Raw genomic sequence first — 27796 nt, 5'->3', positions numbered from 1 at the left:
TAAACTCTCAATTGAACCTCAATTCTATCACCTCGTACTCTCACCTCTCCTCAAATTGAAAATACAAGTCATTCATTTGGAAAACCTATTAGTTCCTTATTAATAGGACAATGACCTTCTGATCAAAATGTCTGTCCTCCTACTCAGTGAAATACTTTTTTCACTTGAATTTACGATAGAGAACTGCCACAGCTAACCCTTTGCAGACAGTTTAAGCATTATTTAATTACAATAACTTTACATCTGCATTATGCAATCCACATACACAGTAACATCAGTTTAACCAGCAGGTAAAATCAGGTCTATTAAATAAGAAAAGGACCATGTAATTAATCAGATTGGCTTACTGGTCACTTTCCTATCTCCTCCAGTTACTGTGTGCCTGAGAACATCAATATCTTCAGGAGAAATTTTAAAAATAACAGAGAAATGCCGAACAATTTAGAATATTTCTTTTCTACCTCAGGCAGCTGGCAGTTGTTTTCTATGGGTTTTTTGTTGTTGTTGTTTAGGTGGTTTTTTGGGGTTTTTTTGTTTCCACATGCTTTACATTACTGCTAAGTCTTTTTATAGGTGATGTGATCACTACTATTCATAGTATACTGAGAGCACATCACCAATATTTATAGTATCCAGTCTGGCAGTTTAATCAAGTTTTGGAAGAAGTCCTTATGTTATACACAGAAAAGCTTGTTTGAAGGCATCTTGGTGGAATTTCTGGGTGGTATTTTAAACTTTTTTCATACCTTCAACATTGAAATCAGTACAAAAGAGGTTACATTAATCAAAACAGGTTTGCTCACTCCATGGGCCCTAATCTTTATGTGATTAGAGACAGGAGTTCAAAACCCAGCCCAGTTTCTGAGAACTTTTATACACAAAAGCCTTCTTATCAAGGGTGGTTCTAAAATATGTCACTATTCATTTACTGGTTTTGACCTTGTTTTGCACTTCATAAGGGGTATTATCTAAAAATCCCAGCTCTTAGGACATTGCCCTGATTGACTCCAAAACTGATATAGAGGTAAGGAAATGCTGTTCTGCAGGCAGATAATAATTCATTATTATGTTCCATGTACTAAGATGCTTGTCAGCATGCAGTTTAACAAAGATATTTCACTTTGGATGTCTGCAAGCAACTACACTCTTGCTTTAAACTAATGATAAAATAAAGGTGGAAGATTGAATATTTGAGGAAGCTTGCTTCATTTTTATTAGTTTTTGATGCACCTTGTCCTACCAGTATGTTTAGTGCTGTTTAGCACAGTCCTAAAGCATCCTCTCCTAAAAACACTTTCCAGCAGTTAAAATTATCATTGCCTGCCTGAGATCTTCAGAAAGAACAGCAATATCAGCATCGCCAAACCTTCACCAAGTTAAATATGACATCTGATGATTTGCACATGCATACCAGCATGTCAAGAGTGGAACATTGCTCCCTCAGACCTAATATAGTCATAGTGCTAGATTAAATAAAATTATTTTTTAATATCAGAATAAGACGACAAACATTCAGAGAGTTCCATACTGAAAAAGGGGGCTAACTTTCAGAGAGACTGCATGTACATTTCAGAGAATTGTATTTCCTGAACTTCCATGTGCTCTAATGTTCTGATGAACCTCTTTGCATTGTGCCAAACCATTGTCAACAGTGCCAAAGACGAGGGACAAAAAACTGAGGGATCAAATTGTGGCACTCACTCAATGACAAACAGCAACAGCAAACTGAACTTGTTCCGAAATAGTGAATACTGCTCCCAACTACCACTTATGTTGTCATTTTAATGCACTACTTAGCACATTATACTGTGTCTAATATAGGACCTCTAACATGCTCCTGCTAGGGTGATGTTAAAAGACAATCTCACACGAACAAGTAATGAGGGACGTTTCAAGATCATATAGAAGCAATTGATTTATTTTGAGTGATCTGCAAAGAGCTGGTGGTTTAAGTCATAAAACCAAAATGAGTAGTTGACTGTCCATTATATAAGAGAAACCAAAAGCCTGAAATCATAGAAATAGGGAATTGTCTCTTTTGTAAGCCATCTGAAAGTGAGAAGAGAATGGCTATTGTGCCATTAGGAACACTTGCACCAGTTGCAGACAAGCAAGTCCTAATACTGAGCCCTAGGATTATATACTCTCAACCATTAGGGCAAAACACTTCCTGGTTTAAAATACAAAATTACAAAATGTGGTAAAATACAGAGTTGGAAACACTGTTGGCCAGTTTCCAAAAAATGTTTTTTACTGGTTTTGAAAAGGACAAGATGTCTTTAAACCCTCCCTTCCTTGGAGATCCTTCTTGCTGGTAGGAATTTCAGCTGCCAACTAATCACAAAATTACCCCTGTAAAAACCAGCAAGAAATGATCATACCTATTATTCATATACTTTGTAGGCAAGAAGTAATCTGGATTAGTCCTGCTAGCCTGTGTTTTTCCACTGATTTCTTTCATATGCCCTTTTATTCCTGCTTTATCTCACTCTAAACAGGTTTTACACAGACTTAATCTTTCACCAACAGAAACATGAGGCACTACAACAGGAGCAATTTACATTGCTCATTGCTGGTTTCAGTTCCTTTAAAAGTTTAATTGGTGGGCTTTCCTTTTATTATAGCTACTGAAAGAGACACCTGATGAATTCTAGCCAGGTTATCATAGTCTAAATAGTATGGGATGAATTCCCTCTTAACCTAACCATATCTTTATTTTTCACACTAATAGAAAGGCTAACACTATTTTTAAAAAGCACGATTTTAGATAAGACATCTGTAAAAACACATCTTTCAGTTTGAGGCTCTCTTTTGCTATTCTGGTCTTGGGCAAGTCAAGAAAAAAGCTATAAAATGAGGAGAAAGGTCCACAAAAACCATGTTCAAGTGAAAGAAAGCACTACTTGCCCTGAACTTTATTGTCCTTTAAGGGGTGGGTCCAATGAGTCCTCAGTCTAAGAATAAACAGCATTTACTGGGATGATGCATTATGCCAGTGATAAAAGTTCAATTTGAAAAAAAAAAACAGGAAAAGCTCTTCTCAAAAATCATTTTTGCAGCCTGCCATAAGAAGTGATAGTACAGTGATATGTGAGAAAACATCATTCAAGGGTGCTGAAAGCAAAAGAACTAAGAAACTCCTTTTCTGACCTCACAACTGTCAGAAACAGACAGGATATGTTGCCTTAAACAACCACAAGAAGCCACAGAGCTGCATCCTATGACCATGACACTCGTCTGTATTTATCTAGAATAGAGTCCACTTTAGGCCATCGTGAAGACAACTAGGCAAGATCTAGAATTTCCTGTCATTTCAAACTTGCATGACCAACACAAATGTAAAATGAGAACTTGTTTGGATTTGATGTTTGGGTGTGGGTTTTGGGGCATTTTTTGGGGGGTGTGCAGAACAGTGCCATACTGAATGGAAATTCATACTTAGGGAATGTACATGAAAACACTGCACTGTTTCCACAGAAAGATCACAGTAAAGCACAGCAGGACAAATGCATACTTGCTTTTCCTGCTCAAAAACAAAAAACAAATCTCCATAAATCACAGAAAAAATCTCTGGGAGCAATATTAATTTGGTGCCACAATCCTCAATCACATCCTGATTTGTTTGAAAGGCTGGTCTCACCTCTTGCACTCATTTACAATATTTATATTTTTGTTTGTTTGTTTTATGTTCCACTATCTTCCCACCCTTTAGTGAGCAAGCATAATTAGGGCTACATATCTTAGAACTAAAAAAAAAATCAGTTGCTGATAGAAATTTTTTGGTCTGCCTCTTAATCACATTCTAATACAAGATACCTGCTGTAGATCAAGACTACTTGAATATATCCAAGAAATGGCTAAAAGCAAATGAGCCACAGGTGACATTCTGGTCAGGACAGCAAGAAGTTCTAGTTCCTCAAAAGCAAACTGTGTAACATGCTTTGCTTTCTGAGCATGTTTCATAACCAAATTCAAGCCACAAGCTTATTGTTCAGATATGTTGCATAGATTGAGCTTTGCTATATAAATAGGTATGTATATATATGGCTCCTTATGGCTCTTGAAATTAAAAACTCCATCTTAATTAACATACCCCATTTGTTAGAGATGTGTATGTAGCAAATGCTGATTGAGTGCCTCTAATTGTTCTAGAATCATGTCATATTGCTCACTTGAAAACCAGAAGATTCTTCAATAACTCATGTCATTCACTTCATGACAGACTGGTATGAATTTTAATGTCAATAACTGGGAACACAAAGTATTGTATCAGTAGAACTGCCCTAGGTCATGAGTCACCCTAGAATACCAGGTAACCACACTGCAATTGTTGAAAGTTTCTGTCTGGTGTTGCAACCTAACAGAAATTACCAGACTGGCAATGGTCACAGTGGGCTAACAGCATTTTAGCCAGGTACACTGGCACAGATTTCTGATGCAGGAACTAATGCAGCATTAACTTTTTCATTAGCTACAGCTTTCTGTTCCCACATCATGCCACCCACATGGGGCTACTGCACACTGCTGCAGCTTCCCATAGAACACTAAAGCACTGCAATTCAGTGACTGCCAAAAAAAGTTCTAATGCTGGTTTAGATACTATATGAAAATATCAACCTTCAGCTGGATATTATTTCTAGAAATCCTCGTTTCATAAGGAGTTATGGTGGGGTTTCCAAATCCAAACCAATATATCCACTTGTGTTGAATCCATGCTATGAAGTAGCTAAGTTTCACTGGCTTTTGTCAGTTTTGAAAACTGGAAAACACTAAGATTTTTTTGTAGTTGCTTCTGGAAAAATGATCACAAAATTATTTAATATGGTTTTCCCTGAGGGCCCCGAGTAAACAAGCATCAAGACAATGAGCAAACACAACAGCCACACACTATCACAGCAAGATAATGAGGCAACCATGTACACTCTCTGCTAGTTACCAACAGAGACTTCATATAATTAAATTAAACTAAATGTCAAGTAAGTTAAATCAACATCAATTCCTTGGATTCAGGGATATACACAATTAAGATTTACTTCCATTTATTATAATTCATAATATTTTGTGGAAAGGAAAGGAGTGGATATGAGCATTAGAGATATAAACAAGGCTAATCAGTCTACAGTCAAAATGCATTTAGTAGGACTCTTGTATAAATCCCATACAAATTGTATGGCTGGTTATACTTTTCCATGCATCTTTGTTTTGTCTCACAAAGTTGTCCAAGGATAGTGGTTTCCTTATAACACTTTTTTCAAAAACACTGGCAGAATCAGAAGTAAGTCCGTGAGAAGATTTTTTTAAATTAAAAGCTTATACTGTCACATTGTATTTTCCATTCATGATTAGCATTAAAAGTGAACAAATTGAAAGTGACCTCCATTTCAAAAAGATGCAAAACCTTTAAGACTTTTAGGATATTTTTGCACACGTACCATTTGTGATGTAATCACAATGTCAGTATTAAACATGACAGAAAAAAATTAAAGATAAAAAGATGTAAAACCCCTGAATCTGCTTAGCAGCAAGGTATAGGTAATATATAAATTCCTTAGCCAGCAGATAAAATTCAGAGTCTGAGGATTACCGACTGTGCTCCAAGCTATTAAATTACAGAATTATCTCACTAAAGAAGTGCACATGTTTGATCATCTGGATGAGTACACAGGACAGTGTCTCATCAGTTTAGAGCATACAGGCAGGTATGACAGCACAGAGTGATGCTATTATTGCTATCCATATGTCCAAAATCAAAGAGGCAAATGAGTGAATTAAGTGCCCCAAACAATCTCTACTTTGTGAGAATTGTTATTTTGTCTCGTTTTACATGTGGTACTATTTTAACAGTGTCCAATATTAATATTTAATCTGGTGTACCATCTGAACACAGGGTGTCAAAAGTATGAGACATTACATTGCCTTTTTATGATGAAAACCATCACTTAGCAGTTGCTCATCTTGAGTCTTTACCTGTGAAGGAAAAAAACCCTCCCACAATTCTCTTGTGATAAATGTCAGCAAATTGGAAACATGAATGAGGACAAAACCCTGTCAAGGGACAAATGAAGAATTAAACATCTGAATACCAGAGCTCTGCTACAATGCTAACCGTTAGACTGCAGAACTAGATACCTTTGTTTAATGATGGTAACATTAAAAAGGCTTGTTCTGTAGAAATAAGAAAGTGATCAAAGAAATTTAATTATCATAAAAGGTTTTTTGACAAGGCCAGAATTTCTCCCAAGAGCATGACTATGTTATAGCTGCAGCTCTCAGGTATTACATGTTGTTGGGATAAATATTCCATGGAATGGCTTGAGTTGGAAGGATCCTTAAAGATCATCAAGTTTTAATTATCCTGCCATAGGCAGGGACATGTTTCACCAGACCCATCCAGCATGGCCTTGAACATCTCCAGGGATGCAACATCCACAGCTTCTCTGAGCAACCTGTCCCAGTGTTTCACCATTACTCTTATTTACAGATGAATAAACAAATATATATGAAAATTTGTATATTGAAAAATATAAGAAGCTACTTAGTAACTCAGTTCAGATGTAGAGTTCATAGTCAAAATTTGTTTTTAGAGAACATTTATAAATTCTTACTGAAGTAGGTACAAAATTCAACAGGTGCATGAGACCACTAATATTTCTATTATCTTCAGTCCCAGTATCTCAGCTAAACAACAACAGAACCAGCAGGCATTAAGTCTGTTTCTTTACCAAGTCAAGAGAAGAACCATCCCTACATTACCCTTTTAAGTTTTCCTTTAAAGTTTTTTCCTTTAAGTTTACCTTTAAAGTTTTCCTTTTAAGTAGTCAGCAGAAGTCAAATGACATTGTTTTCAATCCCCTTCAAAACACACCTTGCAGTAAGCCTTTCTAGTAAAGTGGCATTGCAATTGAGTAAAACATTTTGCAGGTGATGAAGAACGCTACAAAAGAACATTTTTTTCACATTAAAACTAGATTGCAATATCCAATCCAGAAACTGAAGTTTTGTGTTCTGGAATTCTAGGCAAGTGCAGAGTCAAACCCACAGTCTCCATACCCACATAAATACAATATACAAGGTGACAGCTACTTCCACTTCCACTATATTGAGTTCAGCATTAAAGTATATTCTGATAAAAAACAGAGTATAGAAAGATAGAAAAGGGAAATTTTATATACCAATAACAAAAAAGGAGGGGAACACACCCAAGAAAACTGCAAAGGAAGCAATATAAGAATCTGATTCTTCCATCATCACACACTCACCGTAGAAAGCCTCTATCCATCCTATGGTAGGCTTTTCACAACACAGCACAAAACTAATTGGGCAATGGTAGGTCTGAAAACCTGACAGGTAATCTTGGAATTTTTACACTTCATGGTCATAATGATGACTGCTTAAAACTCTTACCTAACTACTACATTATTTACAAGCAGCATGAAGTTCACTTAAAGTTTCTTCCTAAAGCGTTCAGCAGGATAATAGAGAAAGTTAAGGAGTCTACATTCATATTGATTTCTGAACTGGTCCATGCTCTGAAATTTTTTGGTGTGGTGTTCAAGGTTTTGGGGCTGCTTTTTATTTTCATTTTGGTTTGGGTTTTTGGGTGGGCTTTTTTTTAATAACATTTTTGGATACTTTTTTTTTTTTTATATATTTAAAAGCTTAAGAAATTAAGCATAGTATGATTAGCAATATCTTTTGCTAACCTTACTGGGGTTTTTTTTCCCCCTCACTCACACAACAGAAACTACTTCAACTGTTATGTAATAATATTACTCTTCTTTTCCAAACAGAGGTAGAACAAGAGTTTCCTAATACAATCTGACAGAATTGGCCAGGCATGCTATTTAAAGGTAATACTATTTGAGAGCAGGTTACCTCATCTGAAAGGGCCAAGGGAAAAGCCCTCTATAGTAACCTGTCTACACAATAGATCCCAAGGCATTTCCCCTCATCCAAGTCACCTTCATGCAAAGACAATCATAAAGAAGCCATCTGAGATGCAGAGGAAGCCAATGCTAAATATGCCCAAATTTTCCTTCTGTCTTGCAAGGCTGGAAAGGGGTATAACAGATATTTCTCAGTGCTAGTTCTTCTCCAAAATAAAAGGAAGTCATAAAGCCTTTTTCCTCATTACTACAAGACAAACAGCCAGAATCACAAAAGAATGGGGTATTTCTTCCAAACAGGATAGCTTGACCTAACAGTATTACCAATTAAACAACTAACTGTAGTCATGAGTTTCTGGAACTGATGTAGTGTAAGATCATAAAAATAACAAAATGAACTGCTCAATAATGAGGCAGAGTGAATCAATATTCAGTTCTGATTTTGGATATTAACAGCCTGGGTCAACGTTAATTACACAATTTGAGTTTGGCTCTCATATATCCTCTTTGCATCTTAATCAAACTGAAAGCTCTCTAGAAAAGCACTTGCTCATGTTCTTGGGTTTTGCAATGCTTAGGAAAGCCTAGCTCTGACTTATGGGACATGATGGAAATGTTACAGTTTTTATGCATTTGTTTCCTAAACCTAGATGAGGTTTCTTTTATTGACCTTGTTTTGCCCACAGGGCCTTGTAAAACAGTAAGGAGCTACTAATAGAGCTTTCTGTTATATCAGTACAGCAAACTCATTCAACATTTTTAGGTCATAGAATAAATAAATACATATAAAAACATAAATAATAAGCATAGCCTTTACATTCCAAGCACAAATGAGAAGAAAGATTTATGAGGCAAGAACTAAATTGGTTGAAAACCTTTATTCTTGGGCTTTTTCTTTCTTCCTTCAGGTGGTAGATATTTCTGCCTCGTATGAAACTTCAGCCTGTCCATCATGGTTCTGACACTATCTCTGTCTTTCAGGGAAAAGAAAAAGGACTTTATCGCTACTGTTGAACATGGCACACTCATTCAAATGAAAACCCAACCTGAGTGTTTGTGTGAAAATGGAAAGAAGCAAGAGAAATTGATCACTTTTTCCATGCTAGCATTCAAAAGTTAAGAAATGAAACATTCTTCTAATGAATGAGTCATATCTCAGAGTATCTTACAGCTTAAAAAAAATTGGTACTAGATAACTGATTTGCTCTTACAGACTCCTCTGGAAAGACAACTTTTGTCAAAATAACTGCACCTGCAGCGGGACATCTTAAGTACATTTTACCCATCATAATCTTGAGTACTGTACCAGGGGATAGAGGAATGCAAACAAAAACAGAATTAAAAAAAAATCAAAAAAAAGGATAAAAAAAATTTTAAAAAATGGCTAAGTCAGTGATTCTCAAGTGGAGGCTCAGTGGCCTGTGCTCAACATCCAACTGAACGAAATGTAATGGATTACTGTGTTCCATAGATGGTAGCATGTAACTACATAAAATGTTACAGGGGAAAGCCAAAGGTTGCTGGCTCAGCCAAGAAGCAGTTTCCAGGCTATGTCTTATATCCACATAACTTAGATGAGTATTACCACACACCTGCCAGAATTTATGTTAAGCAACTTCTCTTTTCGGGCTTTTTACATGAGTACAAGTTAAATTTCCAACCAGAGTTAATTGAAATCATTATGTTGTCAAGATATTTCATAATATTAACATTGGATTGATAGTCTTTTCATGTAACTGTTTCAAAGTACTTCTCAAAGAAATGCTTTGCAATTTACTATGTTAATTAAAACATTACTAGATCTATTGATTTTAAGTGAAAATGTTGACACTAATATAAGGCTTTCAGTATAAAATGTATTACCTTTTCCACAAGGGTGGCTTAACCTGGCTAAATGGAGGCAGGGGGCGGGGGGCCTCTAGTACAGCAGGACAAGAAAAACCCCTAAAATTTTCCCTTTCCTTTTCCAACTACCATAAACTAAGCTGACATGTGCCTCCCATGCAATAAAGGCTTTTCACTTCTAACTGTTGTCTTTATTCAGTGAAATACTATGAGACTTTACTGCTGCAATGGTCACATTAAAAACATGGTTTCCTGCAACTATAAAAATAAAATATTAAGACGAAGAAAAAAACCCCAAGCATTAAGCTTTGCATTATAACTTCCCTTGACCTTGCTTTATTATACAGCAGCATGAAGGTCTCTACATGGCTGCATTAAAATACTTCACAAAAAAAAATCTTATCTATAGACCCATAGATAATGTCATGCAGTGTAGGAAAGTACACACGATTTAATACTAACCTTGTGGTTTTTAACAGCTTTCATAGAACACTGAATCTGTCAATAAATCTAAGTCTGTCTAAATCTGTTTAAATTGCAAGAATAAAATTTACCTTTGTTTATTTATTAACAAACATGGATTTATCTATGCCACATTAAAGGAAATCAGCATGGCAGTAAAGAGAAATGTCCTTAAGAAAAACTCAAAAAAGAAATCAAGTTCTCCAATTCTGCATTTAGAGCAGGTATCTTTGCCTCACTGTAGTGCAAATGAGCAAGTACTGTTTCAAAAGACTAACAAAACCATTAACCAAACCTAATCCCCATGCTTTAAAACCTACGCATACAGTTTAAGTAAGTTAATATTATGTCTAATCCCTGCTCCCACTGGAATCAGCAGAAGATAGACACAACTCAGGAGTCTGTGTTTCCTTTGCTGTCTTTTGAGAATATAATGCAAGTACAACATATAGAGATACTTGTGTCCTTGGGAACAACCATCACATGGATGCATTTCTGTGTAAGCAGGGGTGTGAACTTAACAGAGACCTTCAGTTCAGCAGAAAGTGCACTACTAGATGACTGTATCAGAAATTATATTTTATTGAAACTTATTGGTTCACATTCCGTTCCTACAGAAACAGGGAAAAAATGGGTTTGCTAATTTCATAGAATTTTACCAAGGAAAAAATGGCAAGGCTTCCATCAGTGGGGGAGGGAAAAATCTAATTCTCTAGTCAAACACAAGAGAGAAGACCTCACTGACAAGTCTAAAAGTTGTACTAAAATTTCCAGTATCAGTTTTCCATCTTGAAGCTCACAGACACAAACTGCAAATAAGGCACAGTATCCCAACACGGAAAAGATGTCTAGAAAACTGCAAGTGCTATAGAGAGCCATATAAAAACCAGAACATCCCCAAATTTATAAGAACCTGCTTCAGCCAAATTTTTGCTCAAACTTTAACTGTCACTACCATTAAATACCATTAAATATTATGCTCATATCTGATCCTGCCAAGGGAAAGGCTTGACAGAGGGAGTTTGGATGGAATTTCATTTCTATTCAACAGCATCTGACCTTGAGCCTAGAAACTCCCTAGAGGATTGTGGCAGGAGAGTTTTTCTGCTTTGTTTTAATTCTAACACCTATTAATCTTCCCTTAGGGAAAAAAATCCACAATTAGCTTTACATTACCAATAGGCCTGCACATGTATTCTCTTTAAATTTCTGGTAGGAAGACAGGTGTCTGCAGTTCTGATAAAGCTTCATTTGGCTCTCTGACAGGAACATGCTATTCCATATATGTTATTTTCATCCTCAAATTTAGCCATCTACACCTGTCCTTAATTAAAGCAGCGTAAATATGGATCGACTGAGCTAACGTGAATTAAATTACACAGTTAAGCACAAGACCAAAACTCGACCCAGAAGCTAGAAATGAATTTAACTTTGTGTTCCAATATGCTTTCAGTCTTACAGTGCCTTAGATTCTCCTCTGAACTCTTTTTTAGCATTTTCACAAAGAATCACACTACGTATTTTTGAAGCAAACCAGCACGCAGAGGAAGGTAACTCAAATAACACACTTGTCGACACTTCTGTCAGTTAATTTATGCTTTTTAGATATTTTTGGCATTGCTAGCAAATAAAGGCATATATTTTGTTTTTACAGTTCTTGAAAGTGTAACTGCTTATCACAGCAGACATACTGCTGTCAACTTTTTCTACATGGAGGCTTTAAAATTCAACTGGTTTACCTTTTCTCCAGTCTAAAAAGTAGAATACATCCACACGCAGACCAAATAAATAGTCAATAATATCTGCAACTAGTACAAGAGGTAGTAATACTAATTATATGCATTAATATTTAATGACTGTTGCCCAGGTGAAGCTAAATCGTTTGTAGTCAGTTATTCATTTTTATAACAAAAAGTCACTTTTTCACATCTCTCATGCCAAAACTAATCCAGCATAAAAGACCAGAAAACAGGTGCAGGAGGCACTTACTGTATTCCTTTAATGTCTAAACAAAAATTCTTGGACATAATGATATATTCTGTTAGAGAAATCAAAGGACTTTGTATCATCCACAAGAACAAAACTTAGAAAATGTATTATGCTATTAGAAAACACATTAGAAAATGTATTATGTTGTAGAAAATGTATTATGTTAGGAAATAATAGGCATGTACACAGCTCTCTGGAAATGTGAGAAGAAAAGGTGGTCTTTTAACCTGAGAGATGACAGCAAGGCACAGTTTCTCAAAACACACTTTATATTGTTTGTTTCAACTTAAGGGTAAAGCATGAGAGACTATACTGCATTTCAGATTAAAAATCCCTGATCTGAAGAAGAATCCTTGAAACGACCACAGAAATCTCCCATTCTGGCACAGTCTGACACATTCAGTACAAAGAGAAAAGATGGGCAAGATTAAAGAAGGACCAAGAATTTTGAATGTTTAAGAATAAACCTGCTGAACTGATAACAAAAACCATTAATTCCCTCATTTGGAATAAATGATATGATGCACCAGTAGGCCATTAGTAGTTCATCTTAGCATGCCTTAGCTTAGTATCAAGTGAACTGGTTGAAATATTCATTAGGAATAATGTAAAAAATCTAGAGAAATATGGTGTCATTAATTCCACCTACCTGCATTTCCATCAGAGCTTTGCTTAGCAAAATTCTCTCTGTAGAGTATTTTACTGGCAACTAGATATAATACTCCTCAACAGCTCATGCTGCCATGATTTGCTGAGAAAAGGTTGGGAGTCTTGAAATTTGACTCCAACCCTATCAAATGGTGATGCCTAATTTAATGCAGAGATTAATAATAAAATACAAAAAAACCTAAAACATAAAAACAAACCCAAGTGCACCAAGCCAAACTTAAAACTGTTTCTTCTATGATTTTTGTATTACTGACAAAAGCAATGGGCCTTCTTATATAAACACCTAAATAACACTAAAATACCAATACTCATGCCAAGTCAGAAGTTGTTGCAATATTAACATATTTGAAACAAAATGGGAAAGAGGATCCACACATACTCATCACTGTACCTGTAAATGAGACTGAATAGCAGATAATAAAGCTATTTTCAATTAGTATGCTAGTTATGAAAGTGTAACAAAGATGAAGATTTTCCAAGCTTTTTCATATATTCCTATTCCTTGAAAAATCAACAAGACAAGTAGAGATTTCATTACAAGTACAAGGATCTGATGTCAATATTCTTAGCTACAGGAGGTAAGACAAGACTGAAGCTTCTCTCAATCCAACGCTTACTTTGTGGCAAACTAAAAGTTTTCAGGCTTCATCGTATGCTTATTCTTGTAATTCCATATCATTGAGTTAACTCATGATAACTCAACTAGTTATATAATTTCATTTTTATAAAACGAGGTCTAATTTTTTTTTACACTTCAAGATGCATCCTCTAAGTAAAATAAAACCTCTCACACAGACAAGCTTTTCATTTGTAGAAATAAAACAGTGGGTTTGGATATCCAATGGAACTGCATCATTAAAAAATTGGTCTTTCATATCAAGAGCCAACAACTATAAAGAGACCACAAGCAACTAGGGTTGATGCCCAAGGCTTTTTCCAAAAGAGAATACATAATAATTCTAATGGACTGAATGGCAAGCAAAAATTCAGATTGTTTATCTGTCTGCACCTATCAGACCCAAAAGAAATTTTTAAAAAAGCAGAAGTGCAAAACAAAAACACTAAGGAAAAGAGCCTGTATAGTAAAAAAAAATTGATACATGAGTATACAATCTCCAAATGCATAATATGGAAGTAAAAATCATTCATGTATAAATATACAAAATTTATATAAAGCAGATCCATGCATTTCCTATTACTAGATTGATTTAACTATATAGGACAGAAATGTATTTTGGAGCAGAAAATGTGTATTGGGAGAGAAAAAAAAAGTTCTGATTTCACTAATTTTAAAAGCTGACTTCAATGCTTTTTACAAGCATGGGTAATTAATCTGAATCCTCTATTGCACAGAAACAAAGGAGTAATAGAAAGTTTAGTTGAATGTTCAAAGTCATGCACGTTACTGTTAGATCTGAGAACAGAAAACATGTCAAACTTCAAGCAGTCACATGCTGCAGCTACTGAATTCACACTGTTCCCATTATTTTTGAAGAGTGACCAGAGATGCTTAGGAATTTAAATTTAAAGTTTCTGATACGGACCACTCCATCTATTGTGAATCCCTTAGATGATACCTCAAATAGAGAAGAGTTTTCTGCCCAGCTAACTCCTCCAAAAGCTTTAAGCCAGTGGCTGACAACCTTTTCCAGCCTAGAGACACCTGAAATTATCCATTGTACTTAAAAATACCAAACAGCAACTGTAAACCTATCAATCTGGTAACTTGATATTCTTAGTTACTTTTCACTTTTCAGCCATCTGCAACAGCAAATTGATAACCACCAACCATCCAAAATATCTTCGTAATATTTACCATGAGAGAAAACAAGGCAAATCAGAACATGTAATCTATAGGAAAATTATTACAACAATTTTATACAGATTGATATGAAAATACCTATGGGTTTCTGCAATACTTTTCTGTTAGCATGACATGATGATTTATGCTGCTGTTTTGTAATAGGGAAAAAACTTTGGATTCTTGTCTACATTGACATTCTTATAAAATCCTCTAAGCATAGCACAAAGCAGTTTTCAAACTTTGTCTGACAGTGTGCAGCTTGATCATATTCATTAAAGCAAATCAGACATAAGCACCAATGACAAAATTTGCTTTGGCCGTGGTTGAGAAGAAAAACCACAAACCTGCAGCCTTGAAAAAATAAATCTGAACAAACTACCATAATTCTCAAGAAATATTGTGCTGAATTTCTTAGAGCAGAACGTAGAACTCTCTGATTTAGCTGAAACAATAGAACTGACTGGTGCAGCTCCCATATGCATGGGGGCCAAACTGCAGCATGGACAAGAAATGGGAGCAGGGAACACTGTCCAGACAGTCCAATGACACCCACAGCCCGCACAGATCAAGTGCCAACTGTCCCAATGCCACTCTAAAGCTGAACTCAACCTTCCAGCATCTGAGTTGGCTCGATTTCAAAATCCAAAACAAAGCATCCAAACTCACAAGAGAAGACTTTCTCGCTTGTCATAATGAACAGATTAAAAAAATAAGGAAAAAATATAAAATTAAACAGCTGACAGGAATATTACAAACCGTTTGCATTGTTACTAAACTGCTGACAATATACCCATACTTGTTACCAAGATACATAGCTGTACTTTCTCAAGGGACCTTCACCTTCAGAACACAGGTTACAGGATTAAATATAATGGCTGACAAGAACCAAGAGCTTAGTATTCTACAGCAGGCTCATGACAGGATCACATTTTGTATATCACAACAATCAGATGGCTCACTAAAATCTACTCATCTCTACTGAAGTAATTTTTACAAGATTTTACCCCTGACAGGCACAAACTGATTTTTTTAACAGTCTGTAGGAGTTACATGTTTTTCAATGAGGGGACTGTGGGCATCTGACAGAACTGGATGGCTTAGTTTGCATGCAGTCTACAGAAGGCAGGATTGGGTTCCACATTTCACTTTTAGTTCCCAAGTGGCATCCCCATTCTAAGCACTAACAAGTACACTGTGTTTGAAATTTTTATTTTATTAAGTTTGGACCAGAAATAGAGGAAGAATCAGATTCTGTTTCCTTTCCCATTCTATATTTACCCTGCCTCAATTAAGTCAGTTTTGTGACTCCTTCTTCACAGTCACAGTTAGCAATTCCATAGCTCATAAGAAGGCATGGCATTACATTGCAGAAATTGCCTTTTCACCCACCTATCCTAGATAGCTCTGATGAATAGAAGCAGTTTTCATGAGACTCAAAGAGCCACCAGGACTGTTTCATACTTCTGAGAAGTTCTAAAGTTCTGTCTCTTTCCCTTTTTTTCCCCACAGTCCCTACTCAAAATATTTTCTCCTATCTTTATCCCAAGCTGAAGGGAAGTGCCTGCAGGATGAGGACTCTAACTAGGAAGGAGGAGCAAGATCATTCAAGAGGACAAGGAAGTTTCTCCCTTAAACTCATGGCATTTTGCTGTGGATTTATGGAAGGCTCTGAGAGCTTCCAGCTTCTAGGTGAAACATATGGAACAACCAGTTAATATTCCCTGATTTTCACTTCTAATTGACAAGTTCTCCGTGCTAGTTTCTACCATTAGATTACCTGCTCCCTTTTCAGAAAGGCAAATATAGAGTTACCACTACTTCAATTGAACCAAGCCTTCCAAACCTTACCAGTACAAACATCAGACTTCACAAGAAAAGTGGGACTTCCTGCAGCTTTGGTAGTAAGCTTTGAAGTTGTCTCTGCTGCAGCATTTGAAGCTAAAACAAAGCATTAATTAAAGCAGAGAGGAATCTCCTGTGCCAAAGCAACGCAAATTTAAGGAGCCACATAAAACTACTGACACCAGGAGGGATATGTTGAGAATATTCCTCAAGAAACCTCTGAATATTCAAGAAATACCTAAAAACAGTTTCAAAAAGAAAAAAAAATAGGTAAGAAGGAAAAGGAAACTGATTTTGATAGACAATATTTTGTGTGGAAAATTCTGCCGAACATCAAAATGGAGATTTTTCTTTTTACCACAAGCTTCGCATTTTGTTCCATTTACCCCATGCCTCAGAACAATGAATGATGGGAGAGCTGTACAAAAACATACACAGAATTTTCTTCAAAAATATTCATTATCACATGAGTGTTTTGATTACAAGCACTATTTTTTCAAATACATTAAGCACAAAGAGGAAAAAAAAACCACATAAAAACCCCAATATTATCAACTGAATCATCAGAGCAGCCCTCCACATAGGAACAGCACAAATGCCTTAGGGGAAGCCATCTGCCTCCTCCAGTAAGCTTTGTAAATATGCAAAATTGTGTTAGTATCTTCTGTTCAATACCTGGCTATTGTCAGTGGCCCATAGGTGGAAGGCAAATTTCCCCTGTACTACACACTGATCATGAGGATCAGCACAGCATCACCACAAGGCACATTTCTGTATTTACACACTTTCACGCTAGATTCATGCAAGAAAAAAGTGGCAAAGACTTGCCCTTAACTCACGTTTGACATGGATATACAGCAATACAGGTTATCAATAGTGCAGTCTTACACCAATTTTTCACCAATGAAGCACTGTCTAACAGAAGTTGACCTAAACCAGGTTCGCCTTCTGAAGAGCAAACACGTTCGTGACTTTCTCCAAATAAACACACCATTCAAAACTTAATATATTATTTTAAAAGTGTGTTTGCTTTTCTTCATTTTAATGACAGAACGTCATGCATACCTTAATTTAGACAAGAAAAGAAGTGGTACTTGCAAAAAAATTTAGCAGAAGATATTTATTCCCGCTATAGGAAAAGCCTCATGTTTTTAAATACTATTAGAATGGTTTCTGAAAGCATGGTCAACTATCTAAAGGTCATGAAACTCATTACAACACAGCCCTAAGTCTGAAGATAACTTGAAAATGGGTAACTTCCATAGCAGCAGCTATAACCTGACTGAAAATAAGGTAGACTAGGCTAGAGTGAGATCTGGCTTACAAAAAGGAGGCCTATAAAAATAAGGAGTTTTAATTAAGATAAATTGCACGTGTTATGTATACACTAATTTTCTACTTTTCCACCTTTTGAGTTAAGAATTCAAATGCAATGTTTTAAGTCCAGTTCTGAGTGTATTTCATGTCATTTCATTATAAAATGTACTGTTTATTCATTTCTTCATTTGATTTTACCAGTTCATGTACCTTATGCTAACCTTATCCATTCTTCACATAGCAGTACTTAAAACTGGTAAAACTGAGTAGAAAAAATACAGTTTATGTTTGATTAGCCATATAACTCATGAAAAACCTCAGAGAAAAGAAAATTTAAGATTAGCATATGTTAATCATAGAATATGCTGAAATAAGGGATGCATTAGGATCATTGTATCCAGCTCCTGGTCCTGCAGAGGACACCCCAAGAATCACCATGCATTATTCCTTTAAGTACAAGATCCACTGAAATTACAGCAGTTTCCCAAAAATAAAAAGTACAGCAACAATCAGAACCGCTACATCTAAATGTAGCACCTACGTGCAGTTTTAAAGACCTACGTGCAATAGAAGAACTTTCTCACCAGACTCTGGGCAGAAGCCCACCCTTCAATCCAGAGCAAAAAAGCCTGCAAAAAAACCCCTCGCTATTGTCAATAATAAATAAATATTCAGAAAATGCATAACTGAAATTTAAACTAGCTGCAGTTACCATAGAAACAAACAAGACTTACGCAACACTTCCTACTCTATTCCATTATCATTACCTCATGAACTTACATGGAGAACATTGTTCCTATTCCTATGGAAACCCTGGAAATAGCCCCCATCATTGTCACAGATTAAGGCAATCTAGAACTCATCCCTTGGATTCATTTATGTGCCACCAAGGCCTATCAAAGACTAAAAATAACTAAACAGACAAGGTTAATTTCTCAATAGGGATGAGCAGAATCTAAACCATTCCCCATGAACAGCTGGCAGGTGAGTGCCAAACACTGACAAGAAGTTCATAATGTCTGAGCATCTGCAATGATCAGATCTGTGCAGTTACACTGACACACTGCAAGGTACATGCCCAGCAGTTTGAGCACTGTCCTGCTACAAATGCCCCAGCTAGGGAAGAATCTGCTCTTCAATCCTTATGTCATTTCTCTTTTTGACCACGATGAGGAAAAGGGAACTTTTATACAAATGTAATAGTATATAATCTAAAATACATACGTGATTCTTTCCATCTCCAAGAACTAAAATAACTTGAAAAAAAAAAAAGGCAGCAAGAAACAAAACCAAAAAAGAGGAGGGAAAAAAAAGAGGGGTGGGCCACCAGCAAAACCACACCACATCACTCAGGGCATGGAACATCTTGTGATTCCTGCCAGTGCACAGTCAGATCTAGAAGCTGGGAAAGACTTTCCCTTTTCTCCTTTAAGTTCAGAAACCTAGACCACAGCTAAAGGGAAGATATGGCACTACTTATTTTTGCCTGTCTAGAATATTCTCTAAGTCCCACCAAACCTTGCATAACTATCTAAGAAAAATTGCAATGTCAGAGCAAAGCAAATTGTTTTATCAAAGAATGCATGTGCTTCACTGCTGCAAAACTAATGCCATATTGGACTTGTAAAAGGCTTAGAATATTATGAGTATGAAAGACTAAATCACTGAATCATGCATTCAATTCCTATTCTCTAGCCAATTAATATATTTTACTCTAAATTAAGTCCTATTCAGATTAACTGCATCCTAAGAATATTACACATGCTCAGAAAAAATAAAAAAATCTATGTTAATTTCACAAGAAGATTGGTTACAGGACATTTCCAGGATGAGAGGGATCCAAAATGAAAAAAAAGAAAGAAAAAAAAAAAGAAATTTATGAGAACTTGTCTTATCCTTGAGAAAACGTATTAAACTTCATATTTGAATTCTGACATGTTGCATACTCATGTTCACTGAAGGTTTCTCTTCCTGCTTTGAAAAGCTGGTGAAATAGCTGATACTGTCAAGAACACTGTCAAAAAATGTATATGTATACCAAACACACCTGCTTGTCCAATTTCTTATCTGTCAAATACCAAATTATCCTTTGAGCTCCTATTCTCATTAAAGCAAGGACATAACAGCCACTGTGTCTTTGGAAACAGGGAGAAACCCCACAATTTCTGAACTATTAAATTCCACTCTGGCAGCTAGAAAACTATTACATATCACAAGAGGTTGTGGGGATTTTTTCCCCCTCAACACTAAAAAAATTTGAGTCCTCTCATTCAGAAAAAAAAAAAAAATTAAAAGTAAATAAAAAGCAGCAAGAACAAATCTAGTTGTGAAAAATACTGAAAAAAACCAAAACACACAAGGAAACAAACCAAAAGGCACATAAAATACCTATCTATATTTCCCAGGAAAATGTACTATAAATACTTATATAATTAAAGATCCACTGGTTTTCCCCAAATGAGTAGTGAGGCCCTCTACCCTTTTTTAATAATTTCTCAGAAGCCAGTCAAGGGTCTACAGATTTCCATAGACTGAACTGTGTCAAATTCAACAATATATATATATATGACTTCATTCTGTATATCAAATACTCCATCTAATTAAGTAAATCTTTTTCTTCTTACTCAAATGATATAATTTCAGGAAGCAAAATCAGTTCATAAACATGTTTAATTTCCTGCATCTTGAGATTAATTATCAATGTGTCTGATTCTTCTTTGAGAAACTCACCTCAGAAATCTGATACTTCCATCATCTACCGCATTTTACAGCACTTCAAAGTAAATCAGTATTTTCCTGAACAGATTTTATTCAAACTTGTACCTTTTACTGTTATTTATATTTATGCCATTCAACATCAAATGCAAACAGAACTGCATGGGTTCAATTAGCACGTTCTCAAGTCGTGCTTATGCAATTTAACATGGACACATTTTTAAATCACATGTCAAATTCCCATCCACATTGTTTAAGAGCAAAAGTCACATTTTCAAAGGTTGTGGCACCAAGAACATTATATTTCAGTGATGATTATATTTCAAACCAGTTACAAAATTTCACTGGGATTCTCTGAAGTTTTTAATGGGATTTTAATCACTTTAGCTTCTAGTTTATAAGTATGTGCATTCTAAAAAGAAAATGAATCCAAATTACATAGGAGACACTTTTTACTGCAGTGAACTCCACAGAAAGCCCCTGCATTTTCCTATTTGACAATGCTCTAAAGCAATTATGTTTAAATAAAGTGAAAAATGAAAAAGTTTTTTTCCCTTTAAACCACACATTATCATCATCTGTCTCCATTTGATATGTAACTGCTCACAGGTCTGAAGGATTTTTACACTAATAAAGAAAAATATAAAGGGAATATAAAATCATTATTAGTCTATTGAATATATCACAAATCTCGTTGCATAGCCATTTCAATCTTGTCTTTGCTTTACAGTTCTGACCACTCTCTACATTTGTAACACTGGGCTTAATTTCCAAGTTTGCTTCCATTCTTCCAGGTACAATTTTACTTTCAGATAAAATAGGTCTATAGTTTTAACACCTTATATGAAATTAATAAATTCACTGTTTGTAGTTCAAAATCATGGGGCAGAGTTGTGAAATAGGCTGGGGAGTGGACTGGCAGTCATTTTTTCTTACTTGCTGTCTCTGCTTCTCTCTTGCAGTGGGAACTAGTCTGCTATTTTGCAGAGAAAATTGGGATTGACTCAGTGCTGATGCAACAAGCCAATCAAAAATCCTCCACTAATGCTGGGACACAGTGCTTCCTTTAAAATAAAAACATAGAAAATCATAGAAAACTTACAAGTACTCTGCCAGTTAATGTCTGGGCAGATATCATGACTCCTGCCCAATCCTTCACAGACGTCATCCATCCCACTTCTGCTGCCACATTCTCCTCTTTTTCATCTGTTGGTTTGCAGGCTCCATCTGCCTGTGTATCTCCACCACCATTGATCTTCTGGGCCTCCTGAAAAGTAAGTACTTGGGTTAATGTTTAGCAATTTGACAGTGAAAGTCAGTATATAGTTGGGGCCAAGAATAGTAATAAAAACCAGAAAATCTCTCTTCCTGGATCCCTACTAGGTGAAACAAAGAACCTACTTGGCCACATTTTTAGAAATAAGAGAAATAGAAATGTTCTATAAGGTACCAGACTAACTAGATAATAATACTCTCCTTGACATTACATCTTCAAAACATATACTTAGCACTAAATATACAATATGTTACTTTGTTGCAAGCAACATCATTGACAACAGCCCTGTATGCAATTACAGAGTTACATACAAATGAATTTGTCAGACGTACACCGAAAGAGCTTCCGATGTATCAGTTCAAAATACTGCATACTAGGTGTGAACATAATTTATGTATAATTTTAATTTCCCATCACTAGAATTAATTATCTGAGTAAACTTTCACTGAGAAGCATGATGTAACAAGACAGCAATTATGAAGTGTGAGGGGAACAAAATCCATCATAAAGAATCTGCAGGGAGCTGCCGCGCTATCAGTGAACCTGTGTTTCAATGCAAGTGTTTAATATATCACAGGAATTATTCTGTCAGTAAGTGGCTCTCACAGAAAGAAGAGCTAGAAATTAGAGGAGCCTCAGCTGCACCAAGCTCTCTGATGAGAGAGGAACACACACTGGAATTCATATCAGTCTCTCATGGATGCTGCAGCAAGGATGCCATGCTCTGTGACTGCCTGTGATGTGCTACAGTCATGGGTGCTGCACAAACATCAAGGGAAATGCCAGGAAAAGCCAGCGTGGATTGTACAGTGTTTAAATCATACTGCATGCAAAGTACCACTGTGCCACGAGCACAGTGATACTTTGGTGACAGCATAATACTAATGACTTGCTGAACACTTGACAAGTGATGCTAAACAAAAATAGGAGAGGCAGCAATATTCAGCACTGAAGCAAGTCCTGAGCACTAGATCTGCATTAGTGTTCCAAGCACTCTGCACAGACCAACAGCTTGAAGGATCTTGTTTATAGATTACTTGTCTGTAGGCCAGTAAGCAGGAAATCAATTGCCATTAATCCCCTTTGGGATATCTTTATACAAGCAAAGATGCTGTATAAATAGTGGTTATGTGATAATTACTACAGTAGAAGTATATCCTGTGATGGTCAAAACCCATAGCTGTGAGATGGCCTTGAGGACACAGCTGGACACAAGGGTACAGGACCTTCCTGAGAGTAACACTGAACTAATAAAGCAATGTCATTGAATCTGTCAGCAATGAACAGTAGAACAATGCTAAAAATGTTAAACGGAGGCCAACAGTTGTTTTCAGAGAAGCTCAACACTGCAACTTAATTAGCTAATCAGATTCTTTTTTCTCTATTAGTTTCCCTCCCAGAAAGCAGGCTCCATCTTCTTACTAGCGATTACAGCAAAGCGTGATGTTACTATACTGATAATAACAAATTATTCAGAGTTACAACAGTAATTCAGTACACTTCCCAAGCAAATAACGCAACATAAGTTTAAAATTACTTTGTATTTGCATAGCTGGACCTCATTCACTGACAAATTTGGACACAGTGAATCAGATGTTCTGCACTTGGCATTGAAATACATATCCTGTGCCGCACACACACGCATGGAGCACAACCTACAGGATGAGCTCACGCAGAGGACAGCGATGTACGACACAGAATGAGGTACAACTCGGAATGAGGTGTCTCCAGCTGAGCAATGCTTGCCTGGAGCCAACTACTGACCCAAAGCCATAGAGATCAGACCCAAAGAAATGCCTTCACCACCATCAAGGTTTCGATTACAAACTAGGGAAGAGAACACTAGGCTCTATACTCCAAACAGCATTGAAGCTTAAGCAGCCTAGACATATCTCCAAGGCCTCACTGGTCCTAGCTGCTGTCCCCAGCATCTCCCCTGACTCAGATGCCCTCTGTGACCCAGGACACCCCTTCAGCCCCATCCAGGGCTCCCACAGCCCTGTCCTTTCCAGCCTTGGTGAGGCCACAGCCAGTTCCCCCTGCCCGAGCCACAGGCTGCTGTCTCAGGCTGGCCCAAGAAGTCTCCAGGCCAGGCCTTGTCCCACCAGCCCAGCCATGGCACTGGGCAGGCCCCTGGCCCACAGGAGCCCCACAGCCCTGACAGTTACAGACTGCTTAAAACACCACACATGACATTCCTTTCTCTCTTCCCACCAGCTTCTCTGCCTTTTCTAACTGCTAGAGCTTGTCTTTCAGAACTGTTCGCTTCACATCAGATTTTGCTCCATGGTCCTCCTATGCATTGCACAGTGAACTTTCATACTCTGTACAAGTTTCTATTGAATGAATTAATGTGGTTTTCATAGTAAAGGAGGGATAATTATCTCTTCCTCTCAGATAAGAAAGTGAGGTGTTGATTAGATGCCTAACTCAGTCACTGGAGATGCCACTGGCAGAGCCAGGATGAAGCCACAGTCTTTTTTGATCTTTGCACCCAGCAGCGCTTGCTTAAAAGAGCACAGATGCACACCTTGCTACAGACCTCACTATAGAAAGTCACAGAACTACAGATCACTAAATAAAAAGCTGAATAAAGAAGTCAATTTTATTGAACTTGTATTAAGGTTAGAAAATTCTTTTATTGTGTACATGTTCCTTATCCCCAATCTTTTTGTCAATAGATGTGATTGCTCATAAGATATAAAAATAATTTAACATTTCCTAGCACTCAATGAAATAGTAGGCAATTTACTTAATTGAAGGAGAAAGGTAGCTTTTATATTTTGAAAAGGTTTTCATAACCTACAGTTCTTTTGCTGTATTGACTTTTGGTTGCCAATAGAATAGAGCAGTAAAACATGACAAACCTATTCAGTATTTGATTCTCTAAAGGTATTAAAGTCTTTAATGCATTGAATGACTATATTTCTGTATTTATGCTACTTATTTTACCTCTATTAAAATCTCCCACCCATATTATTTCTTAATTAAAATTTAAGTAAAATAATAATCCCCTGCCAAGTATGATTTGGAACAGACTGTCATGATCAGCCTAGCTCCTGCCATTATTGTAGCTATAATTAACATGCAGATTAGTTGCTGTTATGTAATATTTGTATTCATTTGGGATATTTTATATTTTTCATCTACATGGCTAGCTTTTATCTTACTTAATTGGCAGTTGAGTATTAGGAAAAGTTTATCCCCAAGTCATTATGCAATTGTGCAGTGATCACTAAAGGAGGTTTAAAGGCTGTTTTTTTTTTTATACTGAACAAAAAATTCAGTCCTGTTATTAAGTGTATAGTCTTGTTTGATTGCTATTTCCTCACCCCAGTGCACTGAGTAACCAACACCAACAGCTGAAAAAGGTGCTTAAAGTAATAACCTGACAGTGATGATAGCTGCTTAATTATTTACAAGTTCAATATTAAAAGTCAGAGATCTTTACCCATTCTGCTTACCAGTTTTCATTATTTTAATTACTTCATGGCAGGAACATGCAGGTAGATTAAGTGAGAAGCAGTATATTGTGAAATATATATTTCCTGAACTTAATGACCAAAAGGAAACTAGCATGATGAGGTGGTGTGTGTACAGGAATCAGTACTCAGTGTTCCACCAATGGTTTGGCACAGACCTGGACCAGAAACTTCAATGGTTTGTCTTCTATTTTCAGCAATAAATATTGATTTAGATTACATAAGTTCTGGGATTCTTGAAGACAGTCACCTTAAGGAAGAACTCAAAAAGGCAAAATTCACTGAAAAACAGGTAACAGTTTTCAAAACATAATCCTGTCTTTTCCATTTCACCTCTAAAATACCTACACAAACATAGAACCACTGCATAGACACCTCATCCAACTCAGGACAACACAAAATAAAATCAGAAAGTTATTATGAAACCTTAAAACACCATCTAAGAATAATCTTTTTACAAGTCCTAAAACACAGGACAACATGAACACAACCTGAAAAGTAGTCTCTGATGTATGGTACTGAAAAAATTTGTTATCTTGTTAAAATATGTTTTAAAACATATGAAACAGGGAGTCAATAATGCGAGGGAGAATACCTGGGTTGAAGTGTGATGAAACAAAAAAAAAAAGGATTTGGTAATCTCATTTACCTAACATGTAACCAGATGAATATTACACAAAAATCATTAAGTATCACCTGTAATGAATAAAGAGCCATGAGTCATGACCACATCACTCCAGAGAAAGTAGTATGCTCAGTCTAAGCAGATGTTTAAAAACAGTAACACCAATGAAGCAAATACAGTATTGGCCTTTGACTTCCACCCTAGATAACATGAGATTAGAAAGGGTCTGTCAGAATGGCAGCTGCTCCTAGTTTAAAGTATGCAGTAAAAATACAATAAGAAAACATCATTTGGAGCAGTTAGGAAAGGGCTGATTTAGGTAATGATGCCAGCAAATAACAATTTTATCTCTATTAACTGCCCTTAAATTAATAGCATTGCATTCCTAGAGCCTGGCATTTTATGAAATGTTTTAAATCAATTAACAACACTATGATAATGCCATTCTTACAAATTAGGAATTTGTATTTACCTTTCCTTCCTTTTCATTCACCTGTTTCCCCAAGAGGTGCTATGTGAAGAGGAATCATTTTGCATATGAGACTATTTCTCCTTTCTCTTGGGCAAATGTCTAAAACACTGTGTTTAAGACTTCTATCAATAATTTAATTTCATGTCCTTCAATACGTCCACTCACCACGTTCACATCTCCAAATAGGGGTCTTAAATTTCTATAAAACCATAATATTATGCTGGATTCTCTGAAGCTGGGCAATGTACAGTGAGTGTTAAGACTTGAGGTACCTATTGCCATGGCAGAGGCCTTCTATCAGATAAAGTTACCATCCATTGTCTCCATCTAAACAGTTACTGAGTACCAGTTCATCCAGAGCTAAAAGCAAGCAAAACAAAAAAACCACCCTGCAGCTGTTCACCTGCTCTAGTGCAGTTCAGGAAACACACGTTTCCACTGGAATATTAATAAAGAAAACAAATGGCAATGTGAGAAATGAACAGCTTTATGGAGACTTCCAAACCTCTTTTAAGTCAGACTTGTAAGAAAAGAGAAAGCAAAGGCTAAACTAACTAAATGTGAGGTAAGAGGTACTTCTAAACTGGCCTAGCACAGCATTTCTTTGCATATTAGGTTACACTGACGTCAGTTGTCATACTGTAGCTATGGTTCAACTTGTTTCAAAAGATTAATTATTGATACCCAGACAAACATTATTCCTTTCACCGAATAAAAGAACCAGAATGATCTGTGGAAAACATGGCTGATAAGATAACCCAGCATTTTGCTCTCATAAAATATTCACAAGCCATATAAATTTGTTGTCTGCAAATTTGGAAGATGAAGAGAAATAAGTCAAAAATAGAATACAAAGGTTTTCTTATTAGTTTAAGACTGAGATGTTATACTCTGTTTTCTGCATTCCCAAGGATTTCTAAGAAGCACCTTGCCAGTCCTTCCTTACAACCAGAGCCTTACTTTCTATGCTGACCACCAGAAAATCTTTTTTCCTCTTCTGGCAGTGACCAGCTTTTCTGTTGCATTTGTCCAAACCTTCAGTAATGCCCACAGATTTCATGTTCTGCGACCTTCATATTTCTGGTACAGGTTACTCTTACAGAATTCCCTTTTCACATCATTGCTTTGACTGACAAAAATTGCTGCAGTAGAGGAATTAATTCTAAAACCTTGACCTGAGAGACAAGAGAAACTAGACTAGTAAAATATAGTGTTCCACCCATGATTCCACAAATAGTTCTCCAGTCTGTCAAATGAAAAGCTCCCGGGTATGGTTCTCACTTAAGAATATGAAACAGCAGACACCTACATTATCTGAAATCTGAAGTACAAAAAGATTCATTTCAAAGATTAAACATCTCTACACATTAATGGAAATGTTATGATGTAACACTTCCATTGATGTGAAACAG

The 27796-nt window shown here is 36.3% G+C and overlaps 1 protein-coding gene across 26 annotated transcripts in view; it reads right to left on the bottom strand.

Moving 5' to 3' along the window:
- Window positions 1-27796, bottom strand: part of KCNMA1 (potassium calcium-activated channel subfamily M alpha 1) — a 415833-nt gene that overhangs the window by 277782 nt on the left and 110255 nt on the right. For all 26 annotated transcript variants that reach the window (XM_071438814.1, XM_071438813.1, XM_071438807.1 and 23 more), the window contains one exon: window positions 21632-21796. In XM_071438814.1, the coding sequence (XP_071294915.1) occupies window positions 21632-21796 (165 nt within the window). The remainder of the gene's footprint in view (window positions 1-21631; window positions 21797-27796) is intronic.

Source organism: Agelaius tricolor, unplaced genomic scaffold (genome assembly GCF_023055355.1).
Source record: "Agelaius tricolor isolate 1412-34295 unplaced genomic scaffold, bAgeTri1.0.p SCAF_13, whole genome shotgun sequence".
Classification (NCBI taxonomy): Eukaryota; Metazoa; Chordata; class Aves; order Passeriformes; family Icteridae; genus Agelaius; species Agelaius tricolor.
The sequence above is the reverse complement of the archived record's forward strand: the minus strand, read 5'-3'. Positions and strand labels throughout refer to the sequence as shown.